General features: G+C 46.6%; 1 protein-coding gene across 4 annotated transcripts in view; it reads left to right on the top strand.

The window, feature by feature from the left end:
- ATP7B (ATPase copper transporting beta) overlaps window positions 1-17,053 on the top strand; it is a 56,416-nt gene that overhangs the window by 20,336 nt on the left and 19,027 nt on the right. For all 4 annotated transcript variants that reach the window (XM_077312064.1, XM_077312072.1, XM_077312082.1 and 1 more), the window contains 9 exons: window positions 538-1,753; window positions 5,265-5,510; window positions 8,947-9,110; window positions 9,737-9,898; window positions 11,165-11,241; window positions 12,207-12,381; window positions 12,527-12,760; window positions 15,208-15,299; window positions 16,444-16,571. In XM_077312064.1, coding sequence (XP_077168179.1) covers window positions 538-1,753; window positions 5,265-5,510; window positions 8,947-9,110; window positions 9,737-9,898; window positions 11,165-11,241; window positions 12,207-12,381; window positions 12,527-12,760; window positions 15,208-15,299; window positions 16,444-16,571 — 2,494 coding nt within the window. The remainder of the gene's footprint in view (window positions 1-537; window positions 1,754-5,264; window positions 5,511-8,946; window positions 9,111-9,736; window positions 9,899-11,164; window positions 11,242-12,206; window positions 12,382-12,526; window positions 12,761-15,207; window positions 15,300-16,443; window positions 16,572-17,053) is intronic.

The raw sequence follows: 17,053 nt of genomic DNA, 5'->3' as shown, positions 1-17,053 counted from the left end.
GGAAGTTCCTTTTCTAACTATTTATTTATTTGATTTCTATAAAAGGTAAAGGTATCCCCTGTGCAAGCACTGGGTCATGTCTGACCCTTGGGGTGACGCCCTCCAGCGTTTTCATGGCAGACTCAATACGGGGTGGTTTGCCAGTGCCTTCCCCAGTCATTACCATTTACCCCCCAGCAAGCTGGGTACTCATTTTACCAACCTCGGAAGGATGGAAGGCTGAGTCAACTTTGAGCCGGCTGCTGGGATTGAACTCCCAGCCTCATGAACAGAGGTTCAGACTGCATGTCTGCTGCCTTACCACTCTGCACCACAAGAGGCTCCTATAACTATGCCAAAATCACATCTCCTCTGATGCCCCCTGCAGGACATCCTTTATATTCTGCACAATTATCACACTGCAGATCTTGCATAGTCCAACAGGGGAAACATGTGATCAGTGGCCCATTTTTCATGACCTCTGGTCACTCTGAAAGCTGTTCAGATATTGTATCGTTCAAAGCTCAAAAGAACATTATTCTTTCATTTTCTCTCTAGGCTGTCACAGGGGATACTTCTCCCATCTCCATACGCGCATTGACAATGAAGCACAAGTTTGCCTTCGACAATGTTGGTTTTGAGGAAGACACGGAACATCTACCCTCCCTTCATTCTCAAGCGGACGTTGTTACACTCAATATTTTGGGCATGACTTGCCAGGCGTGTGTACAATCCATACAAGAGCGAATGTCCAAGGTGAAAGGGATTGTGGAGATCAAGGTTTCCCTCGAGCAAAAGATAGCCGTCGTGAAATATCTGGGAGTGGAAATCAGCCCCCACCAGATCTGCCAGGAGATCAAAGACATGGGATATGACGCCAGCACAGTAGATTCTTCCAGGCTAATAGCCGGCGAAGCTTCCGTGAAGATCAGGATAGAAGGCATGACCTGTCAATCATGTGCCCACACTATTGAGGGAAAGATTGGAAAACTGCATGGCGTGAAGAGGATTAAAGTGGCCCTCGGCAGCCGCGAAGCCAGCATTGTTTACCATCCCTACGCAATTACTCCTGAAGAATTAAAGGACGGCATTGACAGCCTGGGATACGAAAGCACTATTAAGCATAAGCAAGTCCCCTTAAAACTTGGTGTGATTGACGGGAAGTTATTGCAGCAGATGAACGTGAGAACATCCATTGAGCTCGATGGTCCCCGGGATGCAATGGAGAACAATGGCAGCGATGACGCATCCGTTGTAACCCTGGTGGTGGAGGGGATGCATTGCAAGTCCTGTGTTGACACCATCGAAAAGTCCATCTCAGACTTGCCTGGAGTGCATCGTATTCAGGTGTCTCTGGAGCAGAGAAATGCGGTTGTGTGGTACGACCAGAACCTGGTCACTCCGTCCTCACTGCAGCAAGCCATCCAAGGCCTCCCCCCTGGTCATTTCAAAGTCTCTCTTTCTGGTGGACCTAAGGGACAGAACAGGGAGCTTCCCTCCCATGAAGCCCCCTCCTTTTCTTGTCCTAGCGGTCTTCCCCAAGGACCTCTGCAAACTGAGCCCAGCACCGCTGTGATCAGCATTGGTGGGATGAGCTGTCAGTCATGCGTGAAATCCATTGAAGGCTCCATATCTCAAAGGAAAGGGGTGGGGCGTATATCGGTCTCTTTAGCTGAAGGGACCGGAACCGTGTGCTACGATTCAGCTCTGACGAACCCTGAAGAACTGAGCGCTGCTATCGAAGACATGGGGTTCGATGCTTCTGTGCTAAGAGGTATGGGGTAGCCAGTTTGGTGTAGTGGTTAGGAGTGCGGACTTCTAATCTGGCATGCTGGGTTCGATTCTGCGCTCCCCCACATGCAACCAGCTGGGTGACCTTGGGCTCGCCACAGCACTGATAAAACGGGCAGTGATATCGGGGCTCTCTCAGCCTCACCTCCCTCACAGGGTGTCTGTTGTAGGGAGAGGAAAGGGAAGGCAATTGTAAGCCACTTTGAGCCTCCTTCGGGTAGGGAAAAGCGGCATATAAGAACCAACTCTTCTTCTTCTTCTTTTGAGAACGCCAAACAAAAACTGGCATAGACGTTTAGTGAACCTGTTGTAAGTAGCAGGACAAAGCTGGAGACTATTGGGCACCTTTAAGGCCAGCCAAGTTTTATGCAAGTTATGAGCTCTCATGTACAAGCCCACTTCTTCAGATTCCTCAGTCGTGAAAGCTTATACCTTGAAGAAAACTTTGTTGGTCTTAACGGTGCCATTGGACTCCAACTTTGTTCTGCTTCAGGCCAACACAGTTACCTACATGAAGCTGTTGTAAGTAGCTTATTGTTAATAGGTTTGTTGGTTTGTTGCAGTCTTTCCCAAACTTTTTAATATTGAGAAACCCATGAAATGTTCTTCAGGCTTAGTGAAACCCCAGAAGTGGCGCGATTGTGCAGAATGTGGTTGGGAAGCAGAGCTGTGGACACGCCCACCTGTGGCTCCTCCCCTTCCCACCCCTCCAGGCCCATCATTGGCAATTTTGGTGGGGGAAGGGTGGGTTGACATGACCATTGATGGTCATATCACCCAATAAATGTTTAACAAATTTTAAAAAGATCTAAAAAATTAATTAATTCCCACCCATTTGGGGAACCCTTCCAGGGCCATAAAAAGGAGGAGGAGGAGAATATGGTTTTGAAGATTAAGGGGTGGGGGGAATATGAATTTATGGGAGGAAAGAAGGATTTTACTTCCTTTATATAATCATAGTATAACTGATAAATAATTTGTTATATATTCGTTGCCGATATAACTGGAAGTCTCTTTTTAGGTATTTTTTCCCTCTCCTCTCTCTCATGTACACTCTGTCTTGTTTCCCTTTTAATTTTTTTATCTGTCCTTTACATCATGATTTGAAATCTATGTCATATATATATTTTTAAATAGAGTGATGTGGCTGGGAGTGAGGGAGAAAGTGAAAGAGATCTGTAACATTCAGCTTTCAAACTGGATGACCAAATTCCATGGACCACACTGGGCTTGGAATGGGGAACTCTCTTCCAGGGCAAACTTTAATTGGTTGCTTGAACCATCAGTCACTTGGAGTCACAGTGGAAGAGCCGATGAAGCAATGCACAGTTGAAGAGCTGTGCTTTGGGGTCTAGAGCCCCAAAGGAAGTACCATCTGATTTTCCATGGCTGGTGCTTGCTAGTTGCTGTGATTCTTTCCCAGAATAATGGGCCTGAGGGTCTGATCCAGCAAGGGTTTCATATCCATCTCTTTTTCATGGGATACTTCAGGGGGTCACCCTGCTTTGAAACACAGCTTCATCATTTCCCTTCCATATTTCGTGTTTTGTCCTTGCAGGCTAATTTTCAAGAGTTAGGTTGAGGTTCCTAGTGGATGATTTGTCTCTGGATTCTGAAGACAGAATACTTAGAAGGGTTTTCAGAATGGAAGTATCATTCAACTAGCTGGGTCTTGCATATTCATCTTAGAAGAAGAGCTGGTTCTTATATGCCTCTTTTCTCTACCCGAAGGGAGTCTCAAAGCGGCTTACAGTCGCCTTCCCTTTCCTCTCCCCACAACAGTCACCCTGTGAGGGAGGTGAGGCTGAGAGAGCTCTGATATTACTGCTCAGTCAAAACAGCTTTATCAGTGCTGTGGCGAGCCCAAGGTCACCCAGCTGGCTGCATGTGGAAGAGGAGCGGGAAATCAAACCCGGCTCGGCAGTGTCAGGGTCCGGGGTTTCTTGTTCCTTCTCCGCCACGATGTCGGGAGCTGAAGACCAGGCCAGGAAAGATAGTTCTCAGGATAGGCAGCGTCTCAGAACGGAGTCCTGTTGAATTACTTGCATTCATGACTCCCGGGTTCAGAATAGTTTCCTTACTATGCTGAACCCCCGCCTCCTCACAGACGCCGACTGCCCCATTTAAATATCCTTCCTCCCCTCGTCCCCACCTCCCGAGCCCTCAAGAACCTCCCACCAGTTCTTCCGGGTACACCTGTTCTGCATTATCTGTTCTGCCCTCACTTTGAGCCGGGCGCGACCAGTCTGTCGGCATTCTTCGTTTCCTTTCTTTTCACTTTCCTCCTTCGTCTCTCCCGCGTACGGGTCTGTGGCCGCTGCCCCCTGTTCCCGAGAGACTGCTACTCTGCCTGTGGGGAGAGGATCTTTGTCTGCAAGTCGGGCCATTCCCGACAGGCAGATTAGAAATCTGCACTCCTAACCACTATGCCAAGCTGGCATAAAGTTGTTATTTGGTTTCGGAGTGAGTTGCACCTCTTCATCTCCGTCATGGCTGCACGGACATGGAAGCAGTTGTTCTGGGCTCTTCAGGGGACTTCAATAACAGCATTACCAATTAACTTTTTTTTTGGCTGTCAATCACCACCAACTTAAGGAAACCTCATAGGGTTTTCAAACTGAGATGTTTAGGGGCGGTTTGATACTGCCTGCCTTGTCATAGTTACCCTCATATTCTTTGGTGGTCTCCCATCCAAATCCTAACCAGGGTCAACCCTGTTTAGCTTCCAAGAATTGGTAAGATTAGGCTAGTCTGGGCCATCCAGGTTAAAGAGTTGAAGTTCCACCAAGAATCATATTATACCGTAGTCTGAGTGAGCCAGTTCCCTGAGCAAATATGACTAGCTTGTACTTCTTTCACCCAGTTTTTCCACCTCGCAAGTATGAGTTTTGGATTGTAAGGGCACAACTGGTACACAGCCATCAGAAATTCCCTGCATGGGTTGTATCTTTGGCATCTGACACAGGGAGGCAAGGTTGATTCCCTGTCTGGAAGAGAAACCTTGGTCAGTGGTTAGGAGTGCGGACTTCTAATCTGGCATACCGGGTTCAATCCTGCACTCCCCCACATGCAGCCAGCTGGGTGACCTTGGGCTTGCCACGGCACTGATAAAACTGTTCTGAACGAGCAGTAATATCAGGGCTCTCTCAGCCTCACCCACCTCAAAGGGTGTCTGTTGTGGGGAGAGGAAAGGGAAGGCAACTATAAGCCGCTTTGAGCCTCCTTCGGGTAGAGAAAGGCAGCATATAAAACCCAACTCTTCTTCTTCTTCTTCTTCTTCTTCTTCTTCTTCTTCTTCTTCTTCTTCTTCTTCTTCTTCCTGTTCTAGCTTCTGTCAATTCAACCTTTCCTTCTAGCGTTCATCTATGAGGTATTTGTTCTTGGGTTTCTCTTCTGGATGTCTTGTCCTTTACATCCGTTATTTGACAAAAATATAGCGTCTCTTTGTGGCTGGGCTGTTTCTCACATTAGTGCATTTGATGTTCGTGTTCAAGATACCACCCCTGGAAGGCCTACCACTGGAAGTAGAGAGGACACTGAACCAGCTTCTGCTCTCTTGAGAACCAAACCTGTTTCTGAATTGCCATGTGGAGATGTTGTGCTGGAGACAGAGAACTTGCATCGGGATCATCCAAAGCCACCCGGCACGGGGACCACTGAAAAATGCTTCATGCTGATCACGGGCATGACGTGCGCCTCGTGCGTATCAAACATTGAAAAGAACTTGCAAAAAGAAAACGGTAAAACAATGAATACAACTTTGTGGTCTTCTTCCGGGGCTGTGAATGAATGGTTTTGGGGCACTGCTCAGTTCCTTTTTACTGGTCCAGTTGGTGGAGGATGGGGGCGGACTTACATTGAGCGGAGAGGGAAGAAGACGGAAATAAATACTATGTTCCTCCGTCGCCCAGGGGATGACACTCTGGTTTGTGGACAAGAAGTCTGATAGAATTAGCTTCTAGCACAGAGTTTTGCCCCCAAACCAGAGAAATCCCCACAGTCGCAACCATGTCTATGTCACTTCTGGGCGATATAGACACATCACATTTATTTCTGGCTTCTTGCTTGATCGGCCAGTTGGCCAGTGGGAGAACGGGGCACCCAAAACCAGGCACCCCCCCCTCTAGGATCTCATCTAGGGGAGAGAATGTTGGTTATTCTTAGAAGGTGGTTTGGCATTCTGACACTAGTTGGGAAGTGCTGATATTCTCAGGGGAAGTGCGGTTCATATACTGATGTGGTCCCTGGGGGCAGGACTACGGACATCATGTCCATAGACTTCCGTTGGAGGGACCGCGCCAGTAGATGTTCCACATAAAAACAGAGAATTCAGAGGAAAGTCTTCTGTTTCCATATTGTAAAACCAGAACATGCCCCAATTTCTGCTCCCTGGCTTATGTAGGGATTCCCAACCAAGGTTCCAGGGAACCCCAGGGGTTACAAGGCCTTTCTCTTACAAGGCAGCTGAAATCACTTGATGTTACTGGAGCCCACATCTGTTGTTGCTCTGCAAGCCTAGTCTCTTTCTTGCCGGTGTGGTGTAGCGGTTAAGAGTGGCGGCTTCTAATCTGGGAAGCCAGGTTTGATTCTCTGCTCCTCCCCACGCAGCCAGCTGGTTGACCTTGGTCTTCTTGCAGCCCTGATAGAGCTGTTCTGACCAAGCTGTCCTGTCAGAGCTCTCTCAGCCTCATTTACCTCAGAGGGTGTCTGTTGTGGAGAAAGGAATGGAAGGCACTTATAAGCCACTTTGAGACTCCTTCGGGCAGTGAAAAGTGAGATATAAAAACCAACTCTTCTTCTTTCTCCACAATGCGAAAATGGTAAATGATTGATCAGTAGATTGGCTGGCTCCCGCATCTTACTTCTGCACCCACTTCTCTGAGGGCCAAACCTAAGGAACAAAGGAAATCGGGAGGCTAGCAATACAGATTTTCAAAGTCCAAAATGGTCTTTGCGCGCTTTATTTTTAAAAATGTAGATAACTCAGATCAACGTAATTTGAAGTACGTATGAATGGACCCCAACACATCTGAGAAGTTGCCTACGTGATATTCTGAGATTTATTGTATTAAGCTAGCCATATACTAAGGAAGTAATCACTGAGGAAGAATTCCCAGAAAACCTAGGACCCCGTTTTGATTACTTTGATCTGAATTGTCTACAGTTTTGGAAATAAACCACACAAAAAACATTTTGGACTTTGAAAACCTTTATTGGCAGCCTACTGATTTCCTTTGTTCCTTCAGCTTGACTTTGTGAGGAATCGACGGTTTTTCTTTGTTCCAGTTCTCTGAGGGGGCATGTCTCCGCTTCAGGGGTTCCTCGAAGTCTGAAAAATATTTCAGAAGTTCCACCACGGTCAGAAGGCTGTAAAAGGTTTCGCTCGTAGTCAAACACTACTAAGTCCAGAAATTTAGGTTATCACTGGCCTGGTCTGTGTATGTACAAAAATGGGTTCTTTAGGTGTTGGTAGTTTGGCTGAAAAAAGTGCTTGGTACCGTCCTCTTGAGCCGTTAATTCATCAAGTAATGCAAATGCATGTGTGAAAGAACCCTGATTTAAGCCATGGTTGCCAGCCTCCAGCTGGTGACTGGAGATCCCATGAGATTTCAATTGATCTCCAGGTGACAGAGATCAGTTCCCCTGGAAAAAAATGGCTGCTTTGGAAGGTAGACTCTAGAGCAGGGGTAGTCAAACTGCGGCCATCCAGATGTCCATGGACTACAATTCCCAGGAGCCCCTGCCTCTGCAAATGCTGGCAGGGGCTCCTGGGAATTGTAGTCCATGGACATCTGGAGGGCCGCAGTTTGACTACCCCTGCTCTAGAGTGCTGTCACCTGTAGAGGTCTCTCCTTCCCCCAGGACCTGCCCATCCCAGACTCCACCCCCAAAACCTTCTGGCCTTTCCCAACCCAGAGTCTTGTGGAATGGTATGCCTGAGGGGGACAGAAAGGCTCCCGCTCTCTCCTGGGTTTCTACAAACTGCAAATCTGAATTATTCAAAAGAGCTTTTCTATTCAGGCAGTAAGGTCGTATTGTACAGTTACTTAGGGAAAATATTAGAGACTGTGGCCTACCCCAGCGGTCCCCAACCCCCGGTCCGGGGACCAGTACCCATCTGTGTATTGGCAAAAGACTACCCCCCCCCCCGGTCTCAATGAAATTGTTAAGCGTTGACTGGTCCCCGGTGATAAAAAGGTTGGGGACCACTGGTCTACCCTACTGTGTCTAGTTTGATGTAAGATGGATCATCATCATATCACATAAAATGTGAAAGGTACTTCTGACAACATTGATTGGCCTTTGGAGGGAGGGCTCTCCCCCACTGAGAGCTAGTCAGGTCTTCCTCACCCCCTTGTCCTCTTCTGAGTTTAACTACGCGGAGCTGGAAGGAGGTCAGCCGCACAGCGCGACCAGGCAGCATGCCTCATGGCCACACCAGTGTTACTGCCTCCTTCCTGCCTGCAGTGGCTAGGAACATCGGCTGTGTCCACGGAGGGCCTGCTCACCTGCCCCACCTCCTCACCAATGGTGGGGCCTTCGAGGCTCAACCACCTCCTCCACGGAGGCCTGACCAGCCTTCCTGGCCCTTCTACTGCCAAGGAACCAACCTAGGAATGTGGGCCCTCTGCAGAATAGGTGGTCACCCTTACCTCTGCATGCTGGCAGCACAAATGGCCTTCTACCCTTTAGGTGCCCCACCACTGTTCACCACCTCCTCAGTGTCAGGGGGCCACCACATCCTCTGCCGCCCTCCCATCACTCTCGCCAGCCTTTCACAGCAAGAACTGGGGGGAGGGAAGGGGAGGAGACACCAGCCTCCCAGCCCACTTTTAAAGGCTTTGCTCCTAGTGCTATATGATTCTGGTGTTTTAGTGCAGTGATCCCCAACCTTTTTGTCACCGGGGACCGGTCAACGCTTGACAATTTTACTGAGGCCCGGGGGGGGGGGTAGTCTTTTGCAGAGAGACATCGCTGCTGCCACTTGAGCCCCTGCTCCACTTGCTTTCCCGCCGGCGCCCCTGACTTCCCACCGGCCGCTGGGGGGTGCTGCCAGCAGCAGCTGCATTTTTTTAAAAAAATGCCAACTTCATGTCATTTGCTGGTTGTTCCCCCCCCCCCCCACACACACACACATTTTGTGATCCATACCTGATTGAGTTTTGGCATTTACAGGAATAGTTTCTGTGCTTGTGGCCTTGATGGCAGGAAAAGCTGAGGTAAAATATAAGCCGGAGTTGATTCAGCCTCTGGAAATCACCCAGCTGATTGAGAATTTGGGCTTCGAAGCTTCGGTCATAGAAGATTACCCTGATGCAGACGGCAACATAGATCTTAAGGTGAGTACCAGAGGGTTGGCCATGGAAATGGGGCGAAAAAGCTGTGGTGTACGACAAAATCTGTGCTGCTTGAGTTTCAGGTTCAATAAATTTGAGATTATGAATTTCAGGTATTGCAGGTGTGCTGGTGATGACTGTGGAAGCAGGGGGGCCCTGGAGTGGCGACTCCCTTTTGTGGCTGGCAGATGGTCCTGCCCCCCCCCCCCCTTCTGCTTCAATCCTTCCCTCTTGATTAACTCCTGGACAGGTGGGGGCTTGATAAACCACTACCAACCTCATGGCTTGGGGGTATTCATTACTTAACAGAAGTCCAGATCAAGGCTGAGGCTGAGGAGGGCAGAGCTTGGGGAGGGGAGGGACGTGGGGAATGCTGCCATTGTGTCCACCTTCCAAAGTAAGAGTTTCCTCTGAGTTAACTTATCTCTGTTACCTGTCACAGCCTCATGGTCCAGCACATTATTGGGTTCTGGGCATCTCCAATTTAAAAGGAGCTGGGGCAAATCTCAGCTTAGACCTCAGAGAGAGCCTTGACCAGTCCGTGCGATGTGCACTTGTGGTCTTGAGGGATCAGGGGTCTGCTTTGGCAGAAGGCCATTTCAGCTCTTAACTGTGTTTTCTTTGTGCAGGTCCTAGGGATGACGTGTGCTTCATGCGTGCATAATATCGAATCCAGGCTGGTCAAAACCCCTGGCATCCTTGATGCGACTGTAGTGCTGGCCACATCGAAAGCCCGCGTCCGCTTTGACCCTGAAGTCATTGGTCCTCGAGATATTATAAATATCATTGAGGTGAGTTATTGAAACGGGTGGTTTGAAAACTGAAAACTCTCGTCGATGTTCTGAAAATTAAGTTCCGTTTCAGTGGTGGGGTTTTATCAGTTTCTGTCCAAGTTCTAGATAAAGCCCTCAGGCTGAAAGTTGTAGTTTTCTGGAACACAATGAAATATTATACCCCACCTGTCTTTTGGGTGCCATGTTAGACTTGAGGGACTGATGCTAATTAGATCGGCTGAACCCAAACCAGTTTGGTGTAGGGAGTTAAGAGCAATGGCCTCTAATCTAGAGGACCATGTCTGATTCCCCACTCTGCCGCATGCAGACATCTGGATGGCCTTGGGCTAGTAACAGTCCTGTTAGAACAATTCTCACAGAACAGTTCTCTTAGAGCTCTCTCATCCCCACCTCCCTCACAGGGTGTCTGTTGTGGAAAGAAGAAGGAAAGGCTGCTTTGAGACACCTTCGGGTAGTCAAAAGAAGGTTATGAAAACCAACTCTTTTTCTAATTAAGTGAGAGCCTCTGCTGGTTTTAATTTTTACTTACAATTTAATTCCAGAAGTTTTTGCTAGTTTCAGAAATGGTAACAGAGCAGATCCGGGGCTATCGTTTTCCAGGTTACTTTCAGAAATGATGAAAACTGTACATTTGTGCAGAAGGGAGCACAAGGCTAGGCAGTCATCCTTGCTGCTGACTCTTATTTAGTTTTTTCTTTATTTTATTTACTTGAATTTTTATTCCGCCCATTCTTTATGGCTCTGGGCAGTTTACATGGAACACTGCATAAATTTACATGGAACATTATAACAGTCAGCGGTCCCCAACCTTTTGATGGTCGGGGACCGCCTCCAGGGGTGGGGAAGAGCTGGTGGCCTGGGCGCGTGCATGCGCGCTAGCGCCCTCTGGTTGTGAAAACGCGTTTGACACCAGGGGGCGCTAACGTGCATGCGCGGCAGCTCCGCGCATGCGTGTTTGTGTCCGCCAGTGTGCCGGCAGCCGTGTTTGCCTCTTCCTCCCCTGTAGCAGCAAGAAGCTAGCCGGGCCAGGAGTGAAGCGGCCTGGTGAGTTTCTCGCTGCGCGGGGGGGAGAGGCTGGCGTGGCCGCCGCCGGCCTACTACAGAGGCTTTCGTGGCCCAGTACCAGGCCGCGGACCAGGGGTTGACGATCCCCGATCTATAACATTATACAATTTTCAATAGAATGTCACAATCAATCTGATGTGCACGATGCAGGAGTAACTGTTAAAAAAAAGTTCTTTCTTTTGATTTTGGTTTTTAAAGGGAATTGGTTTCCAAGCATCTCTGCTTAAAAAGGGCCCACGAGATCACAGCTTAGATCACAAAGAAGAGATCCAACAGTAAGTACAGCAGCGAATGACAAAAGGTATGGCTGACAGATAGCAATAAATAGCTTTCCTGTTTGTTTTAGTATTCATTAATTATTTGTTTCATTTCAAACATTTTTGTCCCTCAAGGTAGCGAACAAGAAAAAAACATAAAAAATCATTGAGCAATTAAAATGCATTTGGAATTATAAAATCAGTTAACGATACATAAAACTATCAGTTTTGACAGCAATGCTTTTATATTGTGAAGTTCAATGTAAATCTTTCTGCTTTGGCTGTCAATACATGTATCATTCTCAATAAATACTATTCGGAGTACAACGATCACTTGGTATACATTCGGGAACATTAGGCAACATTTTATTTATTTGATGGTTTATTTGCATAATTTTATGCTGCCTTTCCATCTGGCTTAGTGTCCCTAAGCCAGCAAATGATCAAAAACATTAAAACAAGCTTTTGAAGTAGAAAATGCAAGCAAATCATGTGATTTGTTCTCAAGTAATTTCTGAGTTATCTTTGTTGGTATTGGGGTAAGGGGCATCCTACCCCTGTCTTCTTCCCATGTCATTCACTGACAGAATCTAAAGTGTGAAGGTTGGCAATACTCTTGTTGTTGCCTAGCAATAACCACAAGAGCCACTGAGTTTCTTAAAGCTACAGGCTCTATTTCCATTATGGAGAAGGTAACTTTCCAATGTATTTTTTTTAGATTTCAGATTTTCTGCGAACCTGGGCCTTTTCTTAGGTTTGTAGAAAGTTCTGTCTCATCTGCTCGTGCCTCCAGTCTCTAGATCTAAGCATCCCCAGATTTACCCACACTGAGAATTGGATCTATTGATAAAAACAGTTAAAATGACAATTCGCTCACGTGCCCAATTAAAACAAATAATTAAATCACATACCCAGGAATTTTTACCCACTCAGCTGATAGGGATGTCTGGTCTTCTCATGCTGTGGATTCCCTGCCTTTTCAGATGGAGGAAATCATTCTTGTGCAGTCTGATATTTGGCATCCCTGTTTTGATCTTAATGATTTACATGCTAATACCTGGTGGTCAGCAGCATGGATCGTCGGTGCTGGAGCAAAACCTAATTCCTGGATTATCTATCCTAAACCTTCTCTTCTTTGTCCTTTGCACTTTGGTTCAGGTACGATTCGAGAGTATTTTCTTTCCTTTTTCTTTGTAATCGTCTGTGGCTTAATCAGATATAATCACAGTATTTACACTAATAGAATGGGCTTCTAGCTCGAACAGTTGATGGGGAGTTGAAACTTTTTCTTTTGTCTCGGCAGTTCCTTGGTGGCTGGTACTTCTACGTCCAGGCCTATAAGTCGTTGAAGCATAAGATGGCCAATATGGATGTCCTCATAGTGCTGGCCACGACTATTGCTTACGTTTACTCCTGCGCTATTTTACTGGTTGCGATGGCAGAACAGGCAGAGCAAAGTCCCCTCACCTTTTTCGACACGCCTCCGATGCTGTTTGTGTTCATTGCTCTCGGACGGTGGTTGGAACACATAGCGAAGGTAACGTGTCCTGCAACTAAGCCCTTTACTGAGTTGGAAGGGGCTCCACAGTAAGGATCTAGTCCAAACTTCTGCCCTGCAGAAGGAAACCTAATCTGAAAGGATCCTTTCCTCCCTGTCCTGTTCTTGGAAATCTGTGTGGACTAAAGAGACCTCAACTTCCTTCGCATGTTACTGGATGGTTAAATTACAACATCGACCTTGCGACTCTGATATAGGTGGGGGGACAGAACAAAAAATAAATCCGTGCAAGGCAAACAATGTAAATGAGAGATTTTACTAGTACAATCAGATAGCTTCTATTTCAAAATAAACAGAATATATTATTGTTTAGGGAATGAAGCCGCAACATTTAGTCCTCCTGGTTCTCAAACAATATCTGATAAGCACCTTGTTTTCGTTAAACTTCATCTGGAGAACTAAAGTTTTTTTTTATCTGCGATATAAGGAAAGCATAAATAAGGGGCTATATAATCATCATGAAATACAAAAGACTAAATATAGAAACATTTACAGCTTAATCTTACCCTGTCCATGAGATGCAGATGGGCAGATTGCTTAATGCTCTCTAAAGGATGTACTTGGAGGCAAGCATCTATTCCGGCATGGCGGTAAAAGAGGTTTAAAGAGGATGAAATAGTTGATCATAGGCCACAGTCTGTGGCAATGATGCCTGGGTGGTTTCCCTCACTTTCACCATACACGCCTGTCGGGTTTTCAGCCAAGATCCCGACCAGCTTGCAGAACCAAATGAGAGAATCGCAGAGAGAGAACTGCACGCATTTGCAAGGAAGGATAGGAAATTAGTGTTACGATGCAGCCGCACTGGGGTATCAGTGAAAATACCCCCCACACATACGCTGTTTCAGTTTAAGGGCAGAAGACTAAACAAGCACTCCTCCACCTTACCAGTTGCAACCCGATGCAAAAGGTGGTGGCGTTGCAGCTAACTTTGCCCAAGGAGCCTGTGACCTCAATCAAGTGCAGATCTCAACCTGTACTTAATTTCAGGACATTGCCATTGTGGCCTCTGAGTGCAGAAGGAGCAGGTCACATCCATTCCGTTCTTTTTCTGCTCCCTGGTGCAAGTATTGGGTCCTTTTGAACATACATTTGGCTGTCCGCTGGTCAAGCCTCTGGAGGGACCTGGAAATGCTTACTTTCTGCAGATGCTATATTTTTGGCGTTTTGCATGATGTCGCCAACATCCAGCATCCAAGCAGCAAACCAGTAGCTACATCTTCCAAGTGTTAGCTGGGGAATCGCATAAAGTGGATAAACTAAAAAGTGCAGGATAGAGGAGAACAACCAGGAAGGAGAATAACCACACACTAAGGAAATGTGTGGAGATGAAGTAGCACTTTTTCTTCCTCCAGTTCTTGCCCTCGCACCTGCCTCCCTTCTCCCGGGGACTTCTTTTTTAAAAAACAAACTGTCTGGAGCAACGAATAGGTGTTAAATTGTTCAGGCAAAGCAAAAAAAAAAATTAAAACACAAAGCATGCCTCTCTACAATCCCCCACCAAAGAAAAAAATTGGGTTCAAGATTAATTTTTAAAATACTCAAGGCTCATGATTCCATAAGGTGCGGCTTAAAAAAAAACACTATGCATCTATGATCAGATGTATAGGCATCTCAATGGAAAAGTTTTACTTAAAAAAAAAAGATAGCTGGCACCATGTGCCCTTTAAAACATGGAGAAAGGTGATTGGCTGCCCGGAGGATAGTTGTGTATAAAGCGTGTTGCTCTCTTCCGCCATTTCAAACAGGCGTGCAGAGTGCTAAGAAGCGTGAGAAGGCGGCAGACAAAAGCGAGAGAGCCAGAAGGTGAGGAATAGCTGGAGGCATGTTATATTTTAGCATTACGCCATTTTGCTGGCGTAACACTATTTTTTTAAATGTGCGGAACTGCCCTTAGAGCTCTCTCAGCATCACCTACATCACAGGGTGTCTGTTGTGGAGAGAGGAAAGGAAGGTGAATGAAAGCCGCTTTGAGACTCCTTCGGGTAGTGAAAGTGGGGCATAAAACCCAACTCTTTGTCATCTTCTTTCTTGAAAAGTCTCCTGAATCATTCCATGATAATACAGCTCTGTAACTACCCTATGACGTTCTATGTAAACCGCCCAGAGCCGTATGGAAGGGGTGGTATAAAAATCAAAAATAAATAAATACATTTATAAGAATGCCCTCCTGAACGATATGAATTAAAATGGCAGGATTCTTGGCAACTTCCTTGTTTTAAGCCATGTCAATTTTAAGGTACTATTTGTGCATTTTGTTTATAGCATGGCATATCTTACTGTTCTTGGCAGAAAATCAGAATATTGTGCCCTGTTTGTTGACGACGCTAGATTATTTGTGTTTTCAGAGCACATGAGGCTCAGTGGAAAAGTGAATCGGTGTTCTAGGAACGCTTCAGACACTTTTTTGGTTTATTTTTGGATAGAGTAAAACATCAGAGGCACTGGCCAAATTAATATCTCTTCAAGCAACGGAGGCTGTGGTAGTCACACTTGGACCTGACAACTGTGTCCTCAGGTATGTCCGCATGGCTGCCCCCTCTGGATTGGGAAATACCTGGAAATTTGGGGGGGTAGGGCCTGAGGAGGATGAGGTTTGACGGGGCTTTGATGGCTCATGTCGGTATCTCTTCTCATTCATCTTTTTAAATTGTGTGCAGGAATGTGGATTTTGTTTTTAAGCAATGTCAGTATGGAATGAAATCACAAACAAAATTCCTGCATTGTACCCTGACACACCAGCAAGCTAAGTTCAGAGTCTCCCTGGAACACAAAAGAATCTGGTTTGATTCTTAGTCTTTCCTGGGAGTAAGCCCCATTGAGTGCAGTGGGCCTTACTCTGGAGTAGACATGATTAGACTTTTGTTGCCTCTAACAGAAAAGGCCGTTCCTCTTGGTTCAGTGGTATGGTACAGCCCCCTCCAATTGTTTCTCATAGTATCTGGAATTTAGAATTTCATATGTAGAGTGCTGAATTCTGGGGCAACCCCGCCCCCACAAAAAAAAATACGTTAATACAGGCTGTAGAGGGGCCTCTTGTGGCACAGGGTGGTAAGGCAGTAGAAATGCTGTCTGAAGCTGTCTGCCCATGAGGTTGGGAGCTCAATCCCAGCAGCCGGCTCAAGGTTGACTCAGCCTTCCATCCTTCCGAGGTCGGTAAAATGAGTACCCAGCTTATTTGCTGGGGGGTAAATGGTAATGACTGGGGAAGGCACTGGCAAACCACCCCGTATTGAGTCTGCCATGAAAACGCTGGAGGGCGCCACCCCAAGGGTCAGACATGACCCAGTGCTTGCACAGGGGATACCTTTACCTTTAGAGGGGCTGAGGCCTGATAGTAGAGCTTTGCTGGCAGAATTGCAGGCACAGATGGTGGGATGCTTCAGGTTTGGAAAAGCATTCATTGGCCATATTGGGAGAGGGGGGCAGGCCAACATGACCATAGATGGTCATATCACCCAATAACACATTTTTAAAAATATATTAGAAGATTAATTAACTCCCACCCACACAGGAAACCCTTCCAGGGCTGTCTGGAAACCCCTGACTTTGAAGATGTACACTTGTGCTTTGATACCTGGAGTGGATCTACTCCAATTTAGATAACATGCAACTTCTCTTAACGATTTGGCTGTGACCCCTGAACTGTGACCCCTTTTCAGGGAGGATCAAGTACCCGTCGAATTGGTCCAGCGAGGGGACATCGTCAAAGTGGTACCTGGTGGGAAATTTCCAGTGGATGGGAAAGTAATTGAAGGCAACTCTATGGCAGATGAATCCCTAATCACTGGTAATGTTCATACGCTTCGATAACTACTTGCGGCTCGGTTTCCAAGGACAGGCCATGTAAACACATTAGCACTGAGGCATAGAATTGTTGCTACGCTTGCACATTGGGAGAGAGGCGAAATAGATAATGTATCCTTCCACTAGACTTGGGGCTCCGGTTTACACACTCCTTCCCTCCAGACTAAAGTAGGAGACATGCTTGCCCCATCCTGATAACTATGATGGATGAAATCATGCAGACCTTGAAAGTGACTAGGGCAAATCGCTTCACAGAAGGACCCTAGGAAAGAACATTTCTCTGATTGTATGCATGCACTTCTCATCTCGCTGACCTGGTCCCTGTGGTCCCAAGGAAACTTGTGCAAGAGTCCTTTAAAAGCCGTTCCTAGAAATACAAATATACAACTGAGCTATCCAAGCAGGCTTTAGTGGTGATGATGATTCTATAACTTCTTCCCGAATCGAAGACTCCATTCAGCTGCT

Source organism: Paroedura picta, chromosome 1, assembly GCF_049243985.1.
Source record: "Paroedura picta isolate Pp20150507F chromosome 1, Ppicta_v3.0, whole genome shotgun sequence".
In the NCBI taxonomy this organism is placed as follows: Eukaryota; Metazoa; Chordata; class Lepidosauria; order Squamata; family Gekkonidae; genus Paroedura; species Paroedura picta.
Note: the sequence above shows the minus strand (reverse complement) of the source record. Positions and strands in the feature narration are given on the sequence as shown.